General features: G+C 42.7%; 1 protein-coding gene across 7 annotated transcripts in view; it reads right to left on the bottom strand.

The window, feature by feature from the left end:
- Positions 1-19,332, bottom strand: part of PLCG2 (phospholipase C gamma 2) — a 118,228-nt gene that overhangs the window by 46,141 nt on the left and 52,755 nt on the right. For all 7 annotated transcript variants that reach the window (XM_039503132.1, XM_039503137.1, XM_039503136.1 and 4 more), the window contains 5 exons: positions 10,888-11,028; positions 7,188-7,281; positions 5,729-5,776; positions 1,877-1,961; positions 1,001-1,084 (listed from right to left, as the gene is read on the bottom strand). In XM_039503132.1, the coding sequence (XP_039359066.1) occupies positions 1,001-1,084; positions 1,877-1,961; positions 5,729-5,776; positions 7,188-7,281; positions 10,888-11,028 (452 nt within the window). The remainder of the gene's footprint in view (positions 1-1,000; positions 1,085-1,876; positions 1,962-5,728; positions 5,777-7,187; positions 7,282-10,887; positions 11,029-19,332) is intronic.

The following is a 19,332-nucleotide window of genomic DNA, read 5'->3' as shown; positions in this document are numbered from 1 at the left end:
ATACTGTGCTACGCTCTCCTCTTTAAGTAACTTTTTTCTGTTTAAGGTGTTTAAGTGAAGTGTCATGAAAAGAGACACATCAACAAGGTTAGCTAAACAAAGAAGTCTTACTTCAAGCATATGGTTCTTTTTAATAGCATTTTACAGATCTACATTACAATGATTATGCTTAATCTGCAAAGCTGAAAAAGAGAATTACTAATAAACCATGCCAATGTACAACTGAGGATAGAAGGCTTCAGTTTTAACAATGTCCTACATATTCGCAGGCACAATTAACAGGGTGCAGAAACTAGCATTCAGATATTTATGCCAACATTTTCAAACTTGGGTGCTTGAAGTGAGGCACCTAAATAAGAGCCCTAATTTTCAGAGATGCTAAACACTTACCGCTCCCATTGACTTCATGAATCTGGATGGAATGAACATTTGCAAGTAGTGATCAAATAGTTAACCAAATAAATCACTAGCATAATTCCATGGCATTTACACATCCCAGTGACTGTCACAAGCATGCCATGCAGTACACCAAACATATTCACATATCATCTCCAGACATAAGTGAGAATGGCAGTGGTCATTATTTGGTGATCATGACATGTCACCGGCATAATTTAAAGAGTATCCTTTGGCATATGGGATAAATTAAATTGGGAAGTCATGCAAAAACGAAACTCTTATTTCACTTAACATTTATTAATTGCACCTGACTAAGGCCATCCTACAAACTGGGCAGAAAGACTCACATGACAAACAAAATCCCACTACATGTGTGCACACTTTCACCTTTTAAACACCCAAGAAGCAACACAAACTTCTTATCTATTTATTTTATGAATCCAGTTATTGGCATTGGTTGTCAAAGACACATCAAATACAATACTGTAAGAGAGAGCTTTTCTATGGTGGGGGATGTGAGGAGAAATCAGTATTCACCTTTTATTCAAATCAAGCAGGATAATAGTATGTAGATTGACTATCAATCTATAAATGAGCTTACCGATTTCTGCTGTTCAAACATAACTTTCTTGTAGAACACGTGAAATTGTTCAAAGCTAAGTTCTTCTTTGGGAGCTCCTATTTCCTGTGAGGAGGAAGTATTAAACAGTGTATTTCAAATAGCCTAGGTTACACCTGTACAGCAAGAAATGTGACATACCCTTTCCAGGTTCCATAGTCTTCCAAGGCATATATGGCTGCCATACTTTTACTTTAATTGTTTTGACATGATGGCTAATTGATTTCTTAACAATGACATTAATATGCTAATTGAACAAGCAGAATCTTGATTTGTAATACACTGTTCCTGCCCCTCATCTCTGTCCACTACCCCGGCTCAGAGTACCAGCAGGCAGTTAGCCAGTTGCTCACTTAAGAAGACAGCTGGCAGATTCTGAAGAATGACTCATTCAGTGCTCATTAAACCAGAGTACCAATAACTATAATTCGGGGCTTGGAGAATAGAGAGGTATAAAGCAGGAAAAATAAGGGGATCTTTAATGTTCCTGCAGGGATGTAAAGGGGCCTCAAAAGTTATTAACAGTAGTTCACATTGAATAGAAACCAAAAGTATTGCTTCACTCATAATGCCATAATTCTAGCCTTAAAACAGGCACTGACCATATCTTCCTAAACATTTGCACAGTGCCGACAAGAGGGCCATGAGCCTGATTTTACTTTGGACAATACTGCAATTTTAATACCAATTAATTAAAAAACTCTTCTGCATTACATTCAAACCTAAACCCTGAAATTAACCAATATAAAGCAGATTAAGTCACATGATAAGAAGCAAATGCCACAGGCAAGATGCTGTATAAAAGAGTCAATAAATATTTTCACCAAATATTGGACATCAGGTGCTTTGGATAATTACCGCAAATTTATCCTTCAAGAATTTCACGCTGCCTACTTTGAAGTTTACTAAGGGAAGTATGGTCTTCAGTTCTCTAAGGCTGATACTGAAAAACAAGAGGGCAAAAAACAGCACTCTGTTAGTATCTAGGTAACCTACAACTATCCAGTGGCATATATTTTCATCAACACAAAAATTAAATTATTGATACATTTTTAAAACGTTCTCTGTCCATAGATCAATCCAAGTGCAACAGAAGTCTACTGACTTCTTTGAAAGTTGGACTAAACCAGGGGTAGGCAAACTACAGCCCGCAGGCCGAATCTGGCCCCCCAGCCATTTTAATCCGGCCCTCAAACTCCTACTGGGGAGTGGGTCTAGACTAGGGGTTGCCCCACTCCAGCCAGGGTCGGGGGCCACGCCACATGGCTCCTGGAAGCAGGGGCATGTGCCAAAAAAATTAAAACTCTGCACCAAAAAAAAAAATCTGCATATTTTATTTGTCAATAAATAAATATGGAGGTTCCAGCATGGCAGTGGGGGCCACCATGTCCCAGGGTGGGAGATCACCCTGCCGCCTAACCCCGGGACATGGACTTGGCAGTGAGGCTACACCCGACGCTGACACAGCACAAGGGCCAGGTCTGCCCCAGAAACACCCCAGGACCCTGCCCCCTCCGTGCCAGGTGCACCAAGATAGCAAGAGGAACAATCCATGTGTGGGGCAGATGGGCTCAGCCTGGAAGGATCGAAGTGTGGAGAGGCTTAGTGTGGGGATCCAGCTGTGGGGTGAGAGGGTTCTCTGTGGGGCAATCTGGGTGCAGGTGGCTCAGTGGGGGGCCTGGGTGTGGGGGGGCCCTCTGGATGCACAGGGGCTCAGTGGGGGAGTGCAGGGGGGTCATGGAACCAGGGCCGCCCAGAGGATTCAGGGGGCCTGGGGCAAAGTGGGGAAGCAGCGGCGGTACGGGTCTTCGGCGGCATTTCGGCGGTGGGGGGCCCTTCAGTCACTCCGCGTCTTCAGCAGCACCGAAGGGCCCCCCGCCGCCGAAATGCCGCTGAAGACCTGGAGCGACTGAAGGGCCCCCCACTGCCGAAATGCTGCCGAAGACCCAGACCACCGCCAGGCCAGGGCTTGTGGGGCATTTCGGCGGTGGGGGGCCTTCAGTCACTCCACGTCTTCAGCAGCACTGAAGGGCCCCCCACTGCCAAAATGCCGGCTGAAGACCCAGACCGCTGCCAGGCCAGGGCTCATGGGACCCCTGCGGTGCCCGGGGCCTGGGGCAAATTGCCCCACTTGCCCCCCCCTCTGGGTGGCCCTGCATGGGACTCTGCAGGGGGGTCCACGTGATGGTGGTTGGGACTCAGCGGGGCTCTGGGTGTCAGGGGTTCCGGGCGCTGGAAGTGGGGTGGGAGTCCAGCTGCAGGGGGCTTGTTGGGGTGGTCCAGGTGTGGGAGGTGGGGCTCCTCCGGGTGGGGGTCCTGATGCAGGGGGTTCAGGTGCAGAGGGCTCAGTAGTGGGGTTCTGGGTGGGGGGGTCCAGATGCATGGGGGCTGAGCGAACTGTAGAGCAGCTCCGTCTGTACAGTGACCCCTTCCCCTGTGGCTGAATGGGGCTTCAAACCTCCCATCTCCCTCATCAACTTCAGCTTTGGTTTCAGTGGATCTTAGATACTTTTATGGCCACGATTACCACAGTATCAGAGTGCCTCACGATCTTTAATTTACATATTCCCAGAACAGTGCTATCATCCCCATTTTATAGATGGGAAAACTGAGGCACACAGCGACTAAGTAGTCACATAGGATGTCTCTGGCAGAGCAGGGATGGGAACCAAGGCCTCAAGTTCTAGGCCTTTGTTGTGATCCTTTAGATGCCTCTCAATAGCTCTTTCTGGACAGCAAAGGCCTAAACCCAGGGCTGACTTCATTACTGCATATGGCAGCAAAGCTTCACTGCTGGGGCTAGCCGGGAAGTGTCAACTTTATAATTAACTGACTAAAATTAAAAAAAAAAAAAAAAATGTTAATTGCAGCATTCATCTGTTTCCTGGAGTTTTCCAAAGGTGGGAATCCTCTCTGGGTAAAGTGAAACCACCACCACCACCTCACAATTCAGCACATATCCAAGGCGGATCAGTTACGTTACCTTCCAGTGATAAAACTATGGAAACTAACATAGCCTTAACTAGATGTAGTATCTGCTGAAGCTTCTTTGCCCTATGGCTTTCCTTTGTTTCATGGTTCTCCCCTGTTGTGGTGCTTTCTTATCAAAATGCATCAGCAGCAGAGCAGGTGCCAAGTGCAGTGACGTGATCTGGCATTCAGTAAAGAATGGTGCAGCTGGCACACTTTGTCCTCCCACTCCAGACTAAGCGAGTCAGTCTCTGATATCTAAAATCTCTCTGAGCCCCTATGCTTGAGAACCCAATTCCGTTCGTACCCTTCCATCTCTGTTTGTATTGCAATAATCTGCCCAGTACTACAGATTGCTTGCAGAATGGTGCTATTTCCTGCAATAACATGTTTTCATCCAGACAATGAGAACATGTTTTATTTTACTCTTAGGAAAAGGCTAAATGAGAGGAAACGAATGTTATTTTCTGCACTGAACAAGAAGTACAAACATTAATGCTGCTGGGAAAACGGGGTAGCTAAGCTTCATTAAAGTGCCACCCACCAAGGGGTTAATTTCCTTCTCAAGGCATCGTACAACTTACATCAGTTCTAAAGAGAAATTTGCAGCTGAATTTGCAAGACAGCATCCTCTGCATTGCAACAGGCTATCCAGCACCTCGGCTAGCAGAGCAAGGATTCTCTCTCGCTATCACTCACCATAAAGGGAAATTCTGAAGTCTAAAATCTACGCCATTTTTTGCATGGGCCTGCAGTGAGCAGCTTCCATTTCCCACAGGAACCCAAATATGCCACCTCCATAATTACAATATGCTGCAGCCTCCTCGGCTGAGAAGCATGAATCCTGAGGTAACTCCTAAGCCCTAGGTCTCCTCTCCTGACACATAACAGAGTAACTATCGCAAACCACCCGGCCAGTTTCACCAAGTTATATTTACCAAAGCAAGTTCTTATAAGTGAGAACTCTGCAAACTCTCTGGAACACTGCCAAAGTCCTCAATCTAATTCTGAAAGACCACTGCTGGCTCCCTCCCACCTCTATGTTTAAGGACTGTCTTGTGTTCCCTTGCGTAACCTACCCCATTCCCAGGATCTGCAGAATGACCCCCCTCCATGTCCCTCAGACTGTTCCCCCATGGATCTCCGTGTCCTTACTTCACCTTCCAAGGATTCCCCTGTCCCTTCACCTAATCATGCTCCCCCTCCTCAAGGCTCTGACTCAGTGTGGGGAGGAAGGACTGTTGTGGCTGCTGCTGTTAGGCCAACTCCATCTGTGCCCCTCCTCACTCTCTTCACCCTCTCAGGCAGTGCTGGGGGCATAGCCAAGGCAGGAAAGCAGAGTCCCAGCCTCTGGGTTCCCACTTGATTAGCCTCTAGAGAGGAAGCAGCTAGATGCTGCTGGGAGTGGGGAGCTGAAAGCGAGAGGGGGAAAGCAACTGCTCTCCCTGCCTAAAACTACACTCATCCTAGTTCCAGCCATGAAGAAAGGGCCAAAAGTAAAATGAACAGTGGTAGTCATTTCCTTCTCTGTTACACTATGAATTTCATATGCTGGATGTCTCCATAACACAAATTACTAACGAAAGAGCAGGTGCAGCGTCCTGGATTCTCACATGTTACCTAAGTCACATCTTTCTTATGCAAAGTGATGTTTGTTACTTTAAAATTCCACTCCTATACTTCATGTAGAAAAACTGACCATGAAAACTAAGCAAAACCTGAAAAGGATGAGATTCATACCTGTTCCTTCTAGTCTGGTCAACAGAGTAGATCTGCTTTCTCAGCCAGCTTAAATAAAAAAAAAAACCCAGAAAAGTTATTTTAAGAATTAAGAACTAACAGAGCCTGTTCAATATCACAATTTCAGTGATGAAAGTAAGCAGAGATATTTAAACTGGAAATCTAGCACATTCTGAAAAATGAGTCACAAGCATTTTCAGGTGCTGCATCTGCTGTATCTGCCCTGGTTAATGTTTGTGGCTTTACAATAATATTTTCCCATTTCTAAACAAAATGTTTTTGTCTTCCCCTTGTTGCTGTGTGACAAGCCCACATAAACAAGGGAAATGACTAACCATACATATGGGAAACAGTGAAAATAACTGGGCACAAAAGGGCCAGATCTTCAGCTGGTATAAACTGGCATAGCTCCATTAAGTCAATGGAACTACACTGATTGACACTAGTTGAGGATGTGGTCTCAAATATCGTCAAATGCATGAAGTAAAAATGAAAAAAAAATCCGCTTAATCTCTTTTAGCTGTAGTAATCTTTTACCTATCTTAGGTTAAAAAACATAAATCAGACAGAAGTGTCAATTTTAGGGCCAGCATCCCTTTAATGATATTGGCAATACTGACAGGGAAGATCTGTTTATATAGACATGTTTCAACCCAAAGGATAATCATAGCATTTCACTAAAAACCTCATATAATCTGCCTATACAGGAATCACTTTGTTGTTGCTGAAATGCAGACACCTCTAGAGTGATGCACAGCAACTGCATAACAGCACAGAGCAACACCATACAAAAGTTAAAGACAGGAAGTGAGGAATACTTTTTCCTCAGTTGAAATTGGATTTAGATGGGCAGGGCATCAACACCTGAGCTGCAATTTGGACAAACCACCGATGAAGAAAGACAGGGTAGCAGGCCATGACTTTCCCCCACTGTTAACAAAAGGTGAATGGGGTGAGAAAAGATCAAGTCTGGGAGGGACCTCAGGGCCTGTTGAGAAGAGGGGGATTCGCTGTCCAGGGCTGGGTGGTGGGAAGTGGGGGGGAAAAGGTTCTAGTTGTGAGATCCTGAAAAACTCTGGTTCACTTGAAACAGATGCCAACACACACATAGACCAGACATTCCCATGAACTTCTTAAAGACTGTCTTTGGCATCCAAACCTGGAACCAGGTGAGTTTATAAAACAAATCAACCAACCAACCATAGAGCCAAATCCATCACAGTGTAAGTAGCCATAACTTCATAGAAGACTATCAAGTGGCATATGCTTCTACAAGATCTGAATTTGGACAACACTTTCTAAGTATAGCATGTGTCTGTAGAATATTGCTCTTAATGTAACTGACAAACCACACTGGTTTCATCCTTGAAAATGTCTTTTCAGTTTTTAACTGTCAAATTGCAAAGAAGTGTCAAGCTGTTGAAGAGTCTCTCAAACAAACGCGGGAAATTCCACGTACCTCTCTGTGATTGCAGGTGTGGAAGCATTCATAACTTCTTGATGCAAGATATTCAAGCCACACAGCCATTTATCAGCATCATCTTTGGAATCAGCTGCAAAGATTAATACACTGTGAGAAATATTAATACATAAAGACAATCTGTGATGTTTAGATAAGCCCTGGTGTATGAGGTGGGTTGGCTACCCATTCTCTATGATAATCTCACTACAGAGCTTTACGCTGCCAATCCAACACATTCCAATGAAAGAATCTATGTTAGTTCTTAAGGATTAAAAAAAAAAAAACAACCGCTAGACCTATCAAAAACATCTCCTTTTAAAACTTTGTTCATCAGAACATAAGAAGTTTCAAAGCTGCAGCAGAATTACTGCCAACTTACAACTAGGCTCTCACTGTTATACAGCAGAATTTTTGCTTTTTCCATCTTCAGTTCTCAAGGTGACCAAAGTGCATGCCGGGGGCTGAATGTAGCCCACAGCCACCCTCTCCTTTAAAATGAAAATGTGGCCTGTGGATACTACAGATTCCAGCATGCAATGCTCTAACCCTAACCCTTAACATTTCTGAGTGGCCTGCAAAACAATCCTTCATCCTGGCTGCCATAATCACACCACTATGCACAGTCTATGGGGGAAAGTTAACTTCTTGCATAAGAGGTGTATTTGGGAGAAGAGTCTTTAAATTCCCTCAGACTCCTGCTGCAAAATTAGAGCTCAGATGCTTGTTCTTTTCATCCTTAACTTTACATTTTCAAGTCTATTTTCAGAAGGAAAAAATGGCTAGAAATTTTATTTTGTTCCAAAATGAGTTTGCATCTACACTTCTAGTACTCATAAACCAGAAGGGCCTGCTGGTGATGATCCAACCTGATCTGAATAACTACTAGTCAGATCAAGTTCATGCACAGCATTCTGGGAACTACAGTCCCTGTGGGACACAATTTTGTATTATTAAAGGTGCAAGTGGGCTGCAATTTTCCTTTCATGTTGCCGATTAGGCGCAGCCTTTGCAGCCCTCAGTTGGGCAGAATTTGGACAGCCCCGCGTTACCGCATTCCAGTTCAGAAATTCATCAAAGCATCCCTCCACCAAAACAGTCCTCCTGAAGAATTACTTCCAGCCAATATCTCCAACTTAAGCAATTTCTGCAATATCCTTTAAAACAAAAACAGTCTCTCAAAAGATACAGATTATTTTTAAAAGTATACTTTCAAACAATGCTGTATTCTCCAAAACTGAAGCCAGAGCCCAGCTTCAGATCTCTGTGGAAATCTTTTTCAATTAGTTACGTTTTTGGGAAGGACAGACACCAGTCTAACTGTCCCAAAGCAATTCTGCCCATAAAGAAAGCTGCCATTCCCCCTTAAGTAACAGTTACTTTGTATTGTTCTCAGAAACCAAGACAAAGTGCTTTAACAAAGAAAAGGATTTTCCTGATATTGAAAATATCAGTCATGTTGTTCTGAGAACCAGTGTTATGGCAACATACCTTCTGGTACTAATTGTTCTCAAAGTACTTGCAGAGACTAGATTCTGAGGAAAAAAACAAGGAGAAAATACAGCCCAACAGTGCTGAGTGCACAATTATATTTAAAGTGACGCTGCATATTCTGAAATTTCAGGGATTTTATGGGCTTAATCTAAATTCAAATCTGGTACGTGGAGCCAAATTTTCACAAGCAGCCATTAATTGTCAACACACAAAATTGTGCATGCTCCTTCACACGTAAACCCACTTTTGAGTACACCAATCCTCTGTGCAATACATTATTTCACAAGCATAAAAAAAGGGGTTTGCTTACACACACGGGAAAGTACCTCAACTAGGGAGTGCATCACTTCCACATTTAAAAAAAAAATCTCTATGGCTGTTAGGATTATAATGCTTACAACACACTGATCACTTCTCTACTCTACTAGGAACATCTTAAAAATGACTTCAGTTTTTATTACAACTTTGCAAGTGAATGTAATGTTCATGAAACTGACAATGTTGATCAAGCAGAGGACCAAGGGAATTCCCATATGCAATGAAACCAGCAGTCCATGTATTCCTGTACCAAGGAAGATTCAAGACCCCTTCAGTAGATAGTTATCCTCTTCTTCCTAATCTCCATTGATTAGATATTATTTTATGCCCTGAAGTATAAGAGTTTATATCACATCCAGAACTCTAGTTTTGGCTTTTAAAAAACAAAAAAAGACCACCCTTTTTAATGTAATTTGATTATTTCATTTTCCATAAAAATATCCAATCCATTTTTGAAACTTTCTAAGCTTTTGTCTTCAGTGATATCTTGTGGCAAAGAGATTCATAGAATAATATTGTGTTGCACATAAAAAGTATTTCCTTGTATTAGTTTTCAATTCCCTGCCTTTCAATTTGATTAACATCCCTTTTCCTCATATAGACATGCAGAGCCCATACAGTGCACTTGAGCATGCAATTCACCTCCTATTCCAGTGCTTGGCCTCTCATAGGGGCTGGTCAACACTACAGAGTTAGGTCAATGCAAGCCAGCTTATGTTGACCTAACTATGGAAGTGTCTACACTTAAATTTTGCTCCCGATGATGTAACTGCCCTGCTATGCCAACTTAATAACTCCACCTCCATGTGGAGTGTAGAGTCACAGTTGTATAGTTAGGTCAACGCAATGTCAGCGTAGACACTGCGTTACTTACATCAACTGTTACTGGCTTTCAGAAGCCATCCCACAATGCCCCACACTGATGGTACAATTGATACAAGCGCTTCTGGTAAAGAAGCGCACTGTTGACACAAGGAGCAAAAAGTGTAGACACGCACAAGCAATGTAATTACTGCCACGACCGTATGCCAACGTAAGTTAGGTTGACTTAATTTTCCAGTACAGACATGGCCTAAGTAAACAGACCCTGCCAGTTGTGTGGTTGTTTTTTCTGATGTGGTCACAAAAAACTAGGCTATGGATCCTAAATTCACTTTTACTTGTGATCCCAGGCAGGTTTCAGACCCTGGGGTGAGATCCTGGCCACAGTGAAGCCAACGGCAAAATCTCCATTGACTTCAATAGGGCCAGGATTTCATCCAGGTCTTCAGTGCTAAAAAAAAATCTCACCTGAGATATTTAACTGGAAAGTATCTACACTGCTAAACATGAGTGAATGAATAAAAGATATGTACTTCATAAAAAAGACTCTCTATAATGTTCCTTCTAAAGAGACATCAGGAAGCTGCAGGCTATAAAGAAATGGATTAACAGAAACATACACATAGGGATTTACTATATATCTCCTGCTTATACCTCACACTTGTGCCTTGCAGTGAGTGACAGGCATTTCATCTTCCTAAAACATACAGTGCTGGTGTCAAGGAGAGCACAAGACTGCTTGCAACAATTCAGACACCTAAAATGACCCACTCATAAGCCATGAAAATGATCATTTTAAACAACACAAGGAAAAAAATCTCACCTAATTTATTATTTTACACAAAAATTACAAATGCCACAATTCAAGGGCATTAAAAGCAGTAAGGGGAAAAGGGTACTCTCTCTCACCCTCTTCAATTTTAAATGTTTGGTATGTGTTAGGAAGGCCAGAAAGAAAAACAGTGTAAGCTTTTCATTACTGCTCTGTCAATGCTATAAATCCCTCGTCTGGAGGGTTTACTGTTTAAGGTTGAAAGAAGAAAGACACACACACAAAAAAAAGTACCTGCTAAGCTTAAGGTGTTGAGAACAAACTGGGTACCATAAAAAATAGTGAAGCAATGCTCTTTATACTGCGTTGCTTTCCCACGCTCAAAATCCTTTGCATTTTTCCCAGGGCGAATTTCCTTTATTTCCATCAAATCCACTGAAAGAAAATAACATGTGTCAGTACAAACTGTGCTTACATAATTCCAGCAGAGAGCAATGCAAGAAGACAAACACGTCAAAACATTTATTATTATTGTATTAATTTATATGATTCTGACGTCTGGGACTTGCTACTGTGGTGACTGCCTAAATGTATTTCTGCCCTCAAGGCTGGGCTAGGGGAGTGTGGGAGAGGAAGAAAAGGGTAGTTTTTTTTGCAGAAATTTGTTAGTCTCTAAGGTGCCACAAGTACTCCTCATTCTTTTTATTCCTGGGACCATGACACTCTCTCCACTGACCAAGTTATGTATAAAATCAATAGGCTCGATAGGAAGAGCTGTCCACACACTTTTGCAGGTGTCATTTACTTTGGCACTGGAGTTCCCTTTTTGAGTGGCAAACTGTTTGGGGGGGACTCTAAATGGACCACACACCACCACCAGTTGATGTTACTTTATTTGCACCATGAAACCAACTCAAACTTTTTCTCATCTGCAGAACTTGAGCAGTTTTTGTGGGGAATCTACACTTTACATTTAAGTTTCAGAACTCTTTTTTTGGCTAAGCCTCAATGTAATCATTACGATATCTATGAACCTTCCTCTGCTCAGATCCAAACAGGTCTCTGCCTTTTAATACAACTTTTAGCACTGCTGAGTGACCTATGCCTTCCCATAGAGCATAGCTACACTTCAAAAAATCATGAAAGGAGAACACTGCGCTGATATGTGGCCTAAAGTCAGTCCTCTACTTATCATAGTCTGAGGCCTGGATCAGCATAATATTTGTGAGGCAGCACTGAAATAGAATATGTGCACTCTTACGATAAGATATTTATTAGAAAACTGAGGAAGTGGTTTAGTTCTGCCCGTAGATTGGACAGAAGCACGCATGGCTCTTCCTACTTTTGACAGGTCAAGAGTTACTGGTTACAGGATGAGGAGTGAACAAAAAAAAAATAATAAGTTGCACAGCTGCTCTTGAAATGTGTTTATCAAACCATACAGCATCAGAGGAAATTGACTGGAGGTTTCTGTTTGTGTGTTTTACAATTCAAGGATACAGACAATGTATTATAAAAGAGCACCCCGTCGCTACTAGATCACAACATATGAAATGTAGTGAAATAAAGATGGAAAGGGCTGACCACCTGTTTCTAAAGCTCTGTGGGATGATTAATTTTTATGTAATGTGGTTTGGTGTGAGGTGGTGGAGAGGGTTGATCAGCAAAGCTTGGATGGTGGAATATTCATACACCTAGGAAGTTCTTATTGTGAGTGAGACTATCTCAGGCCAAACTTACTGCTCCATTTGGAGTTGTTTATCCCAGAGATGACATTGCTGCTAGGAAAGGGGAAGAAAATTGTTATTATTTTGTATTGAAGTAGCCCTTATAAGCTGCAGCCTTTGACCAAGTCCCCATTGGAACAACATGGAACAAACAGACAGTCCCTGCCCCAAGGAGTTTTATTTCCCCCCAGATATTTATCTGCAAGATAAAGTGACCACTCCTTCTCCCAGACTCCACCCACCAACTCCCAGTAAGAAGAGTGGGAAAAAATAGATGGGAAAAATCTCCATCCAAATTTTTCAAATGTGACTGCATAGAGTAGGCCCCTAAATCTACATTTAGGCATTGAAATATGCAGCCTGAATTTTAGAGATGTTGAGCAATGAAGAGCTCCCACTGAGTGTTCAGCCCCTCTGAAATTCTTACTTAGATACCTCAAATGGATCTGAGCCGATCTTAAGGTGTCTGTGATAGGTTACCATAGTGTCACAGTGTCCACATTTTAAAATGTTGGTGTTACTTCCCAAGCATGTCAAAGGGAGTTTGACAAAGACACATCAGAGTGCAGAGACAAGATTTCAATTCACAGTAAACCAACAGGGAACATTTATCAGATTCCCTGTAACTCTACTTGAGTGCCTTAACCACTCAGTCACCACTGCAGACCTCCAATCTTGAAGGTTATGGGTTTAGTCTTGATGGATCTCACAAAGAAAGGCCACCTTCAGTTCACCCAACTGCAAAATGGATACCTGATCCATGGAGTTAGGGCAGTCAAAGGCAGTCTGACATGATACTGGCCACATCACCCCCTTGTGTACTGTGGGCTATGAAACTGACATGCTTTAACCATGTCAGCCCAATAAGCCATTGGCTGGGGAAACTTTGACTTGACTGTAACTCTACTGAACACCATACACAAAACACAGAGATAAAAACAAATATTTCCCAACCCTAATTGTTGTTTCCATTTTGAGTTACTATTACCCCATACTGACCTCTGACACAGAAAGAGACAAGCTTGCTTAATTTCTTCCCGGTTGCACACATACACACCTTCTTTTCCCTGCATTATAACCGTGATACCTCACTCTCATGTTCTCACTCTCTCTGGTGTGTATGTTATTTTGGTTAGAGGGGTGTTTTTTTATTTTATTTTTTTACCAATATAGTTATACTGATACAACCCCTAGCATGGATGCAGTTATACTGATATAAGGTACAGCTCATTCCCCTTTCCTTACAGGAATAAGTTATAAGCACTTTTATACTATCAGGGGTTATACACTTTTAACTATATCGGCATAGTTAAAGTGGAGTAAGTTTTGTGTGTGGACAAGAAGAGCCACACTGCATCCCAGGATCTGCTCAGATGTGCTTTAGAATTCATTTAATTGGAGGACAAATCACATAGTAAACTTATTACCCAGTTAGAACAGGTTAGGGCCAGATTTTAAAAAAGTATTTAGGCATTGTTCTGCTCAGCGTTGCAATGCCTAACAGATTTAGGAGTCTATATCATTTTCAAAAGGGATTTAGGCACTCAGTGAGCACAAAAAGACGTTAAAAAATGGGCCTAAATGACTAAGCTCAACCATGAGGGAAGGCGGTTATGAGGGAGGGAGAACAGAAAGAATGAGAGTGATATAGGTCAACTTCCCTATCAAGGGTTCAAATTCAGTATCTTTTATGTTCCTGGAATAATTATACTTTATTTCCCTTAGAAAAAAAGTTCTAAAGAACTTTATAGGGATGAAATCAATAAGTTGCTGTAGAAACTATCCTAAATTAACTCTAGAATAGAAAAGGATAACCATTCTGAAAGGCTGTTTTTTAACCACCTTGTTGAATTTTATATAAAGATACATAATTCTGTATTGAATTTTATGATGATGATTAAAACTAGGCCACCCTATAGAAGGGCTATCCTTTTGTATTAAGTACTATAGGGCTTTCCCATATGGCCTATATTGTGAATCGTGAGGGGGGACAACACAAAGTGCTCTCCCTAGGGCACTGTCATGGTGAAAATCATGGGATAGACCCTCAGAGAGAGAGACAGGAAGAGCCACAACAGACGTGACCCTGCTGTTGTGCAGAGCTCCTCTGACTTCACAGGCATAGAGCTCACTGTAGGATCAAACTCTACAACTCCACTATCCAGACTGGCTGCCCCTGACTGAATGAGAAAAAGATATAGCCAGGAAAACGTATACCCTGGAGAAAGATTTTATTAAAAATGTCTCAAATTCAGTCCGATAAGTTTGCTGTACTGACAAAAGCTTATAATCAAACATTTATAATGCACTGGCAGTTGAACAAAATGGTCTTTTATTGGGAAATACAAACGGAAAATAACTCCTGCCCCCGCAATACTTGTAGAATACACCAGAAATTCTAACATTTGCCACCCTCTTGCTGTCCTGAAGCATTAGACCTGTTCATCTTCCCAATCATGTGCTCAAAATATAAAGACAAGTTCCGCCCCCAGATATGCACACAGGACTCTCGTTACACCAGTATGTATGTCCAAGGGTAAATTTTGACACCAATGGCCTGATCATGCTCCCACCATAGTTAATAGAAATAACACAGGGCCCGAAAGGTAGTACTTAGAGTTTCAGGCTCCCTTTGGTCCATAAAAGGGTACTCAGAACAAGACAACTAGCACACATCCCAAGGAAATATATAACCATAAAACAAATCAAATAAAGAAACAGACTCAAACCCAGCAATGTGAGAAAGAGGAAAACCTCACATTTATTCCAATAAATCTCATGCCAGTTTGGACAGCCAGAACCCGCTAAACCGGTTTCAAAATGTCAGGCTTCTAGTTTCCATTTCATCCATTCCATCAGGTGGCTATTTCTGTGGGGTTTAAAAGAATTTCCTTGGGAGGCTAGTCAGTCATCTTCTCAATTTTGACAACTTATTCAAGTGGCTACTTATCCGGACTGGATCCCAAAGCACCTTCAGTTACCATAGTATTTCAGGCCCTGAGATGGACCTGTGGTGTAGTGGCCTGTGCATGAGGCTAAGATCCAGGAACTCTCAAATTCCAGTTCCAGCTCTGCCAGCGGGATGCACGGCCTTAGGCAAGTCTTAATTTCTATGCATTGGGAAGTAGATAAAAAGTATTATAACAGAGATGTTGCATGGATTATATGCACAATGCCTCCAGGAGCTCCCATTGCACCAGGGCTCAAGTTTTTTGCCTGACAACTTTTGACCCAAGAAATCTATGTTCTTCTCCATTCAAATAAGTTACCAAGAGAAATACTTATTTAAATAGTCACATTGTTCAAAATACGCATTACTATTATTTTTAATACAGTAGTGCCTAGAGGCAAGGACTAATCAGGACTGGGACTCTTATGCAGGATGCTGTACGAACTCAGAATAAAGGACAAAATTTACCCTCTGGATGTAACCAAGAGTTGGAAACAGAAAGTTTCTCTAAGAAAATGCATGTGCATAGGCCAGGTTTGCCCCAGCTAGATGATTCCAAGTCTGATATATATTTATACATTGTAACCAATAAATAAGATAAACTTCAGAAATCCCTACAAGCCATCTATCCAGCTGCTACCAACTGCAACGTCTCGTGTCTTGCTTACAACACTCCTGTTAATATATCCCAGAATGATGTTGGCTTTTTTTGCAACAGTGTTACACTGTTGACTCATATTTAGCTTATGGTCGACTATGACCCCAAGATCCCTTTCCACAGTTCTCCTTCCTAGGCAGCCATTTCCCATTTTGTAGGTGTGCAACTGATTGTTCCTTCCTAAGTGGAGTACTTTGCTTTTGTCCTTATTGAATTTCATCCTATGTACTTCAGACCATTTCTCCAGTTTGTCCAGATCATTTTGAATTTTAATCCTATCCTCCAAAGCTCTTGGTATCATCCACAAACTTTATAAGTGTACTCTCTATGCCATTATTTAAATAATCGATGAAGATATTGAATAGAAGCAGACCCAGAACTGATCCCTGCAGGACCCCGCTCGTTATGCACCTTTCGGCATGACTGTGAACCACTGATAACTACTCTCTGGAAATGGTTTTCCAACCAGTTTTGCACCCACCTTATAGTAGCTCCATCTAGGTAGTATTTCCCTAGTTTGTTTATGAGAAGGTCATGTGAGACAGTATCGAAAGCTTTACTAAAGTCAAGATATACCATGTCTGCGGCTTCCCCCCCATCCACAAGGCTTGTTACCCTCTCAGAGAAAGCTATCAAGTTGGTTTGACATGATTTGTTCTTGACAAATCCATGCTGACTGTTACTTATCACCTTATTATCTTCTAAGTGTTTGCAAATGGATTGCTTAATTATTTGCTCCATTTTCTTTCCGGGTGCAGAAGTTAAGCTGACTGGTCTGAAGATCTTGTGAAAGGATTTGAAGGAAGGAAGAGTAGTGGCTTGATGGACAACTCCACAGAGGGTGTTCTGTGCATGAGAGGTAGGCATAAAAGAATGTATAAAGATGCCTGTGTAAGATGTGGACAAATAGACAATGGAGGCTGACTTCATTAGTAGGGCAGGGCTGAAGTGATAATATATAAGAAGTAAGTAGAGAGGGAGCAACTGAGCTATGAACTGCCTTATAGGTAAGGACCAAGAACCTTATCCAAATCCCAGTGAAGTCCATCAGAGTCCTTCTAAGGACATTAATAGGTTTAGGATCGGACCCAGAAGCCAGTTTTTGATGTGCTGGAGAAGGGGGAGCTCATGAAGGGACTCAAAGAGGGGGGGTGACATGGTCAGAACATGATGTCAGGAAGATTAATTTAGGAGCAGTGCCTTGAACTGACCTGATGGAATAAGTAGTGTCTCAGGAAGACAAGAGAGAAGACGGTGACAGATTATAAGATGTGAAAAGATAAGAAGTTTTGAAAACTTTAGTGGTACGGTCAGAGCGAACTAGATATGTAAGTATGGATAGGAGTACATATACATACATAAACACATGAAGAGGCTGATTTTGCCTGTAGCCAAAATTTTGCTCATGCATTTGAGAAATTGATTTCAGAAAATATAATCAGCCATTTGCATTATAAAATGAGAAGGTTTCTTCTTGGGAGGGGCAGAAACCTGGCTTGATCCGACAGACACACAGAACTCTGCAGTGTAGGAAAGTGTGCAAATGAGCACCCAGCGAATGTAAAAAAGCTTTTTTAGTTTCCTTTTGCAAATGCACCTTGCTGTGGTTAGCAGAGACAATGGCTCCATTCTCACTTCCACATAACCCAAAATTAACTATCAAATTGCCACTGACAAAGTGTGCCACTGTACACCTGTTGTTTTAGTCAAAACATGAACATGGTGTGGTGCTGTGAGTGCAATGTTTTTCATTGGAGAGTAAGGCAGCCTGGCCACCTACAGACAGTACACACCCCAGAAATCTCACACACCTTGGTGTACATGCAGTATGAAAACTAACTTGACTCAAGGCAGCACTTCAGTTCAACCAAAGCTGTCTGGAGCAGAGCTCTGGTAAATATTTCACACCCATGTGGCAGAAGCACCAAGTCCCAAGGCCCCCCACGAGACCCAATGCTCTTCATGAGACATAAGCCTCAAGTCCCAGCACTCCAGGAAATACTCTGAGAAATTAAGCCCTGATCAAAGACAGTAAAATTTAATGAGCGGTACTATGCTGTAGTGGACTGAGCAATAATTATAAACCACAAAACTATCTGAAACACAGTTACAAAGCCTAAGGATTTGATACAAAGCAGAAGACACACAGGGCTAAAGCTCCAAATGACAGGGAATTTAGCCATGTGACAGACTGAAACTAGTGGGAGATGCACAGCTAACACCCACAGTTTAACAAATTCAGGTCACACAAGAGTACGGTAAGGACAAGTACCATTTTCCTGACTATAACTACATTTTAAATAGAAGACTTCTCACTAGGCAGCTCACAAAACTTTACTGAACTTTTTACAGTCCTCTCTAATTTGGGATCTTTTAGATTAGGCAGCAGTCAATGTGAAAAGGCTAGGACTTGAAATTGTAAGGCCAAGTCACGCTAATCATAACGGTTTCTATCCCACTTTGTAACATTTACATCAGGGGTGGGCAAACTACAGCCCGGGGGCCACATCCAGCCCTCCAGACATTTTAATCTGGCCCTCAAGCTCCTGCCAGGGAGCAGGATCCAGGGCCCAGGGCTTGCCCCGCTTCGGCGCTCCAGCCAGGGAGTGGGGTCGGGGGCTTGCCCCACTCAGCTCCTGGAAACAGTGACATGTCCCCCCTCCGTCTCCTACGCGTAGGGGCAGCCAGGGAGTAACAACCGCTGCCCCCACCCCAAGCGCTGCCCCCTCAGTTCCCATTGGCCGGGAACCATGGTTAATGGGAGCTCCAGGGGCGGTGCCTGAGGACAGGGCAGCGCACAGAGCTGCCTGGTTGCACCTCCGTGTAGGAGCTGGAGAGGGGACATGCCACTGCTTCTGGGAGCTGCTTGAGGTAAGCGCCATCCAGAGCCTGCACCCCTGACCCCCTCCTACACCCCAACCCTCTACCCCAGCCCTGATCCCCTCCTGCCGTCCGAACCCCTCATCCCCAGCCCCGCCCCAGAGCCCGCACCCCCAGTTGGAGCCCTCACCCCTCCCACGCCCCAACCCCCCATTTCATGAGCGTTCATGGCCCGCCATACAATTTTCATACCCAGATGTGGCCCTTGGGCCAAAAAGTTTGCCCACCCCTGATTTACATGCACACAAAAAGGGGGGGAGGGAGAATTACCGGTAAATCCCAAGAAGTGAAATAAATATTTAAAAAAAAAATGTACAATTAATGGAAATGAAATCCTGAGCTTTAAAGACTAAAATACTGACTGAAGTCAATGGGAGTTGTGGATGCTTGCCGCATTTATGCACATTTATGGTGCAGAAGTGCTATAAAGTTGATTTAACGCTGTCCCTGTTTCACTGACTGGCTGTAACAGGAAGTCTGGCCTTTATAAATTAGCATTTAAACACAAAGTGCATGAGCTGCTG

The sequence above is a fragment of the Mauremys reevesii genome, linkage group 16, assembly GCF_016161935.1.
Source record: "Mauremys reevesii isolate NIE-2019 linkage group 16, ASM1616193v1, whole genome shotgun sequence".
NCBI classification, from domain to species: domain Eukaryota; kingdom Metazoa; phylum Chordata; order Testudines; family Geoemydidae; genus Mauremys; species Mauremys reevesii.
The sequence above is the reverse complement of the archived record's forward strand: the minus strand, read 5'-3'. Positions and strand labels throughout refer to the sequence as shown.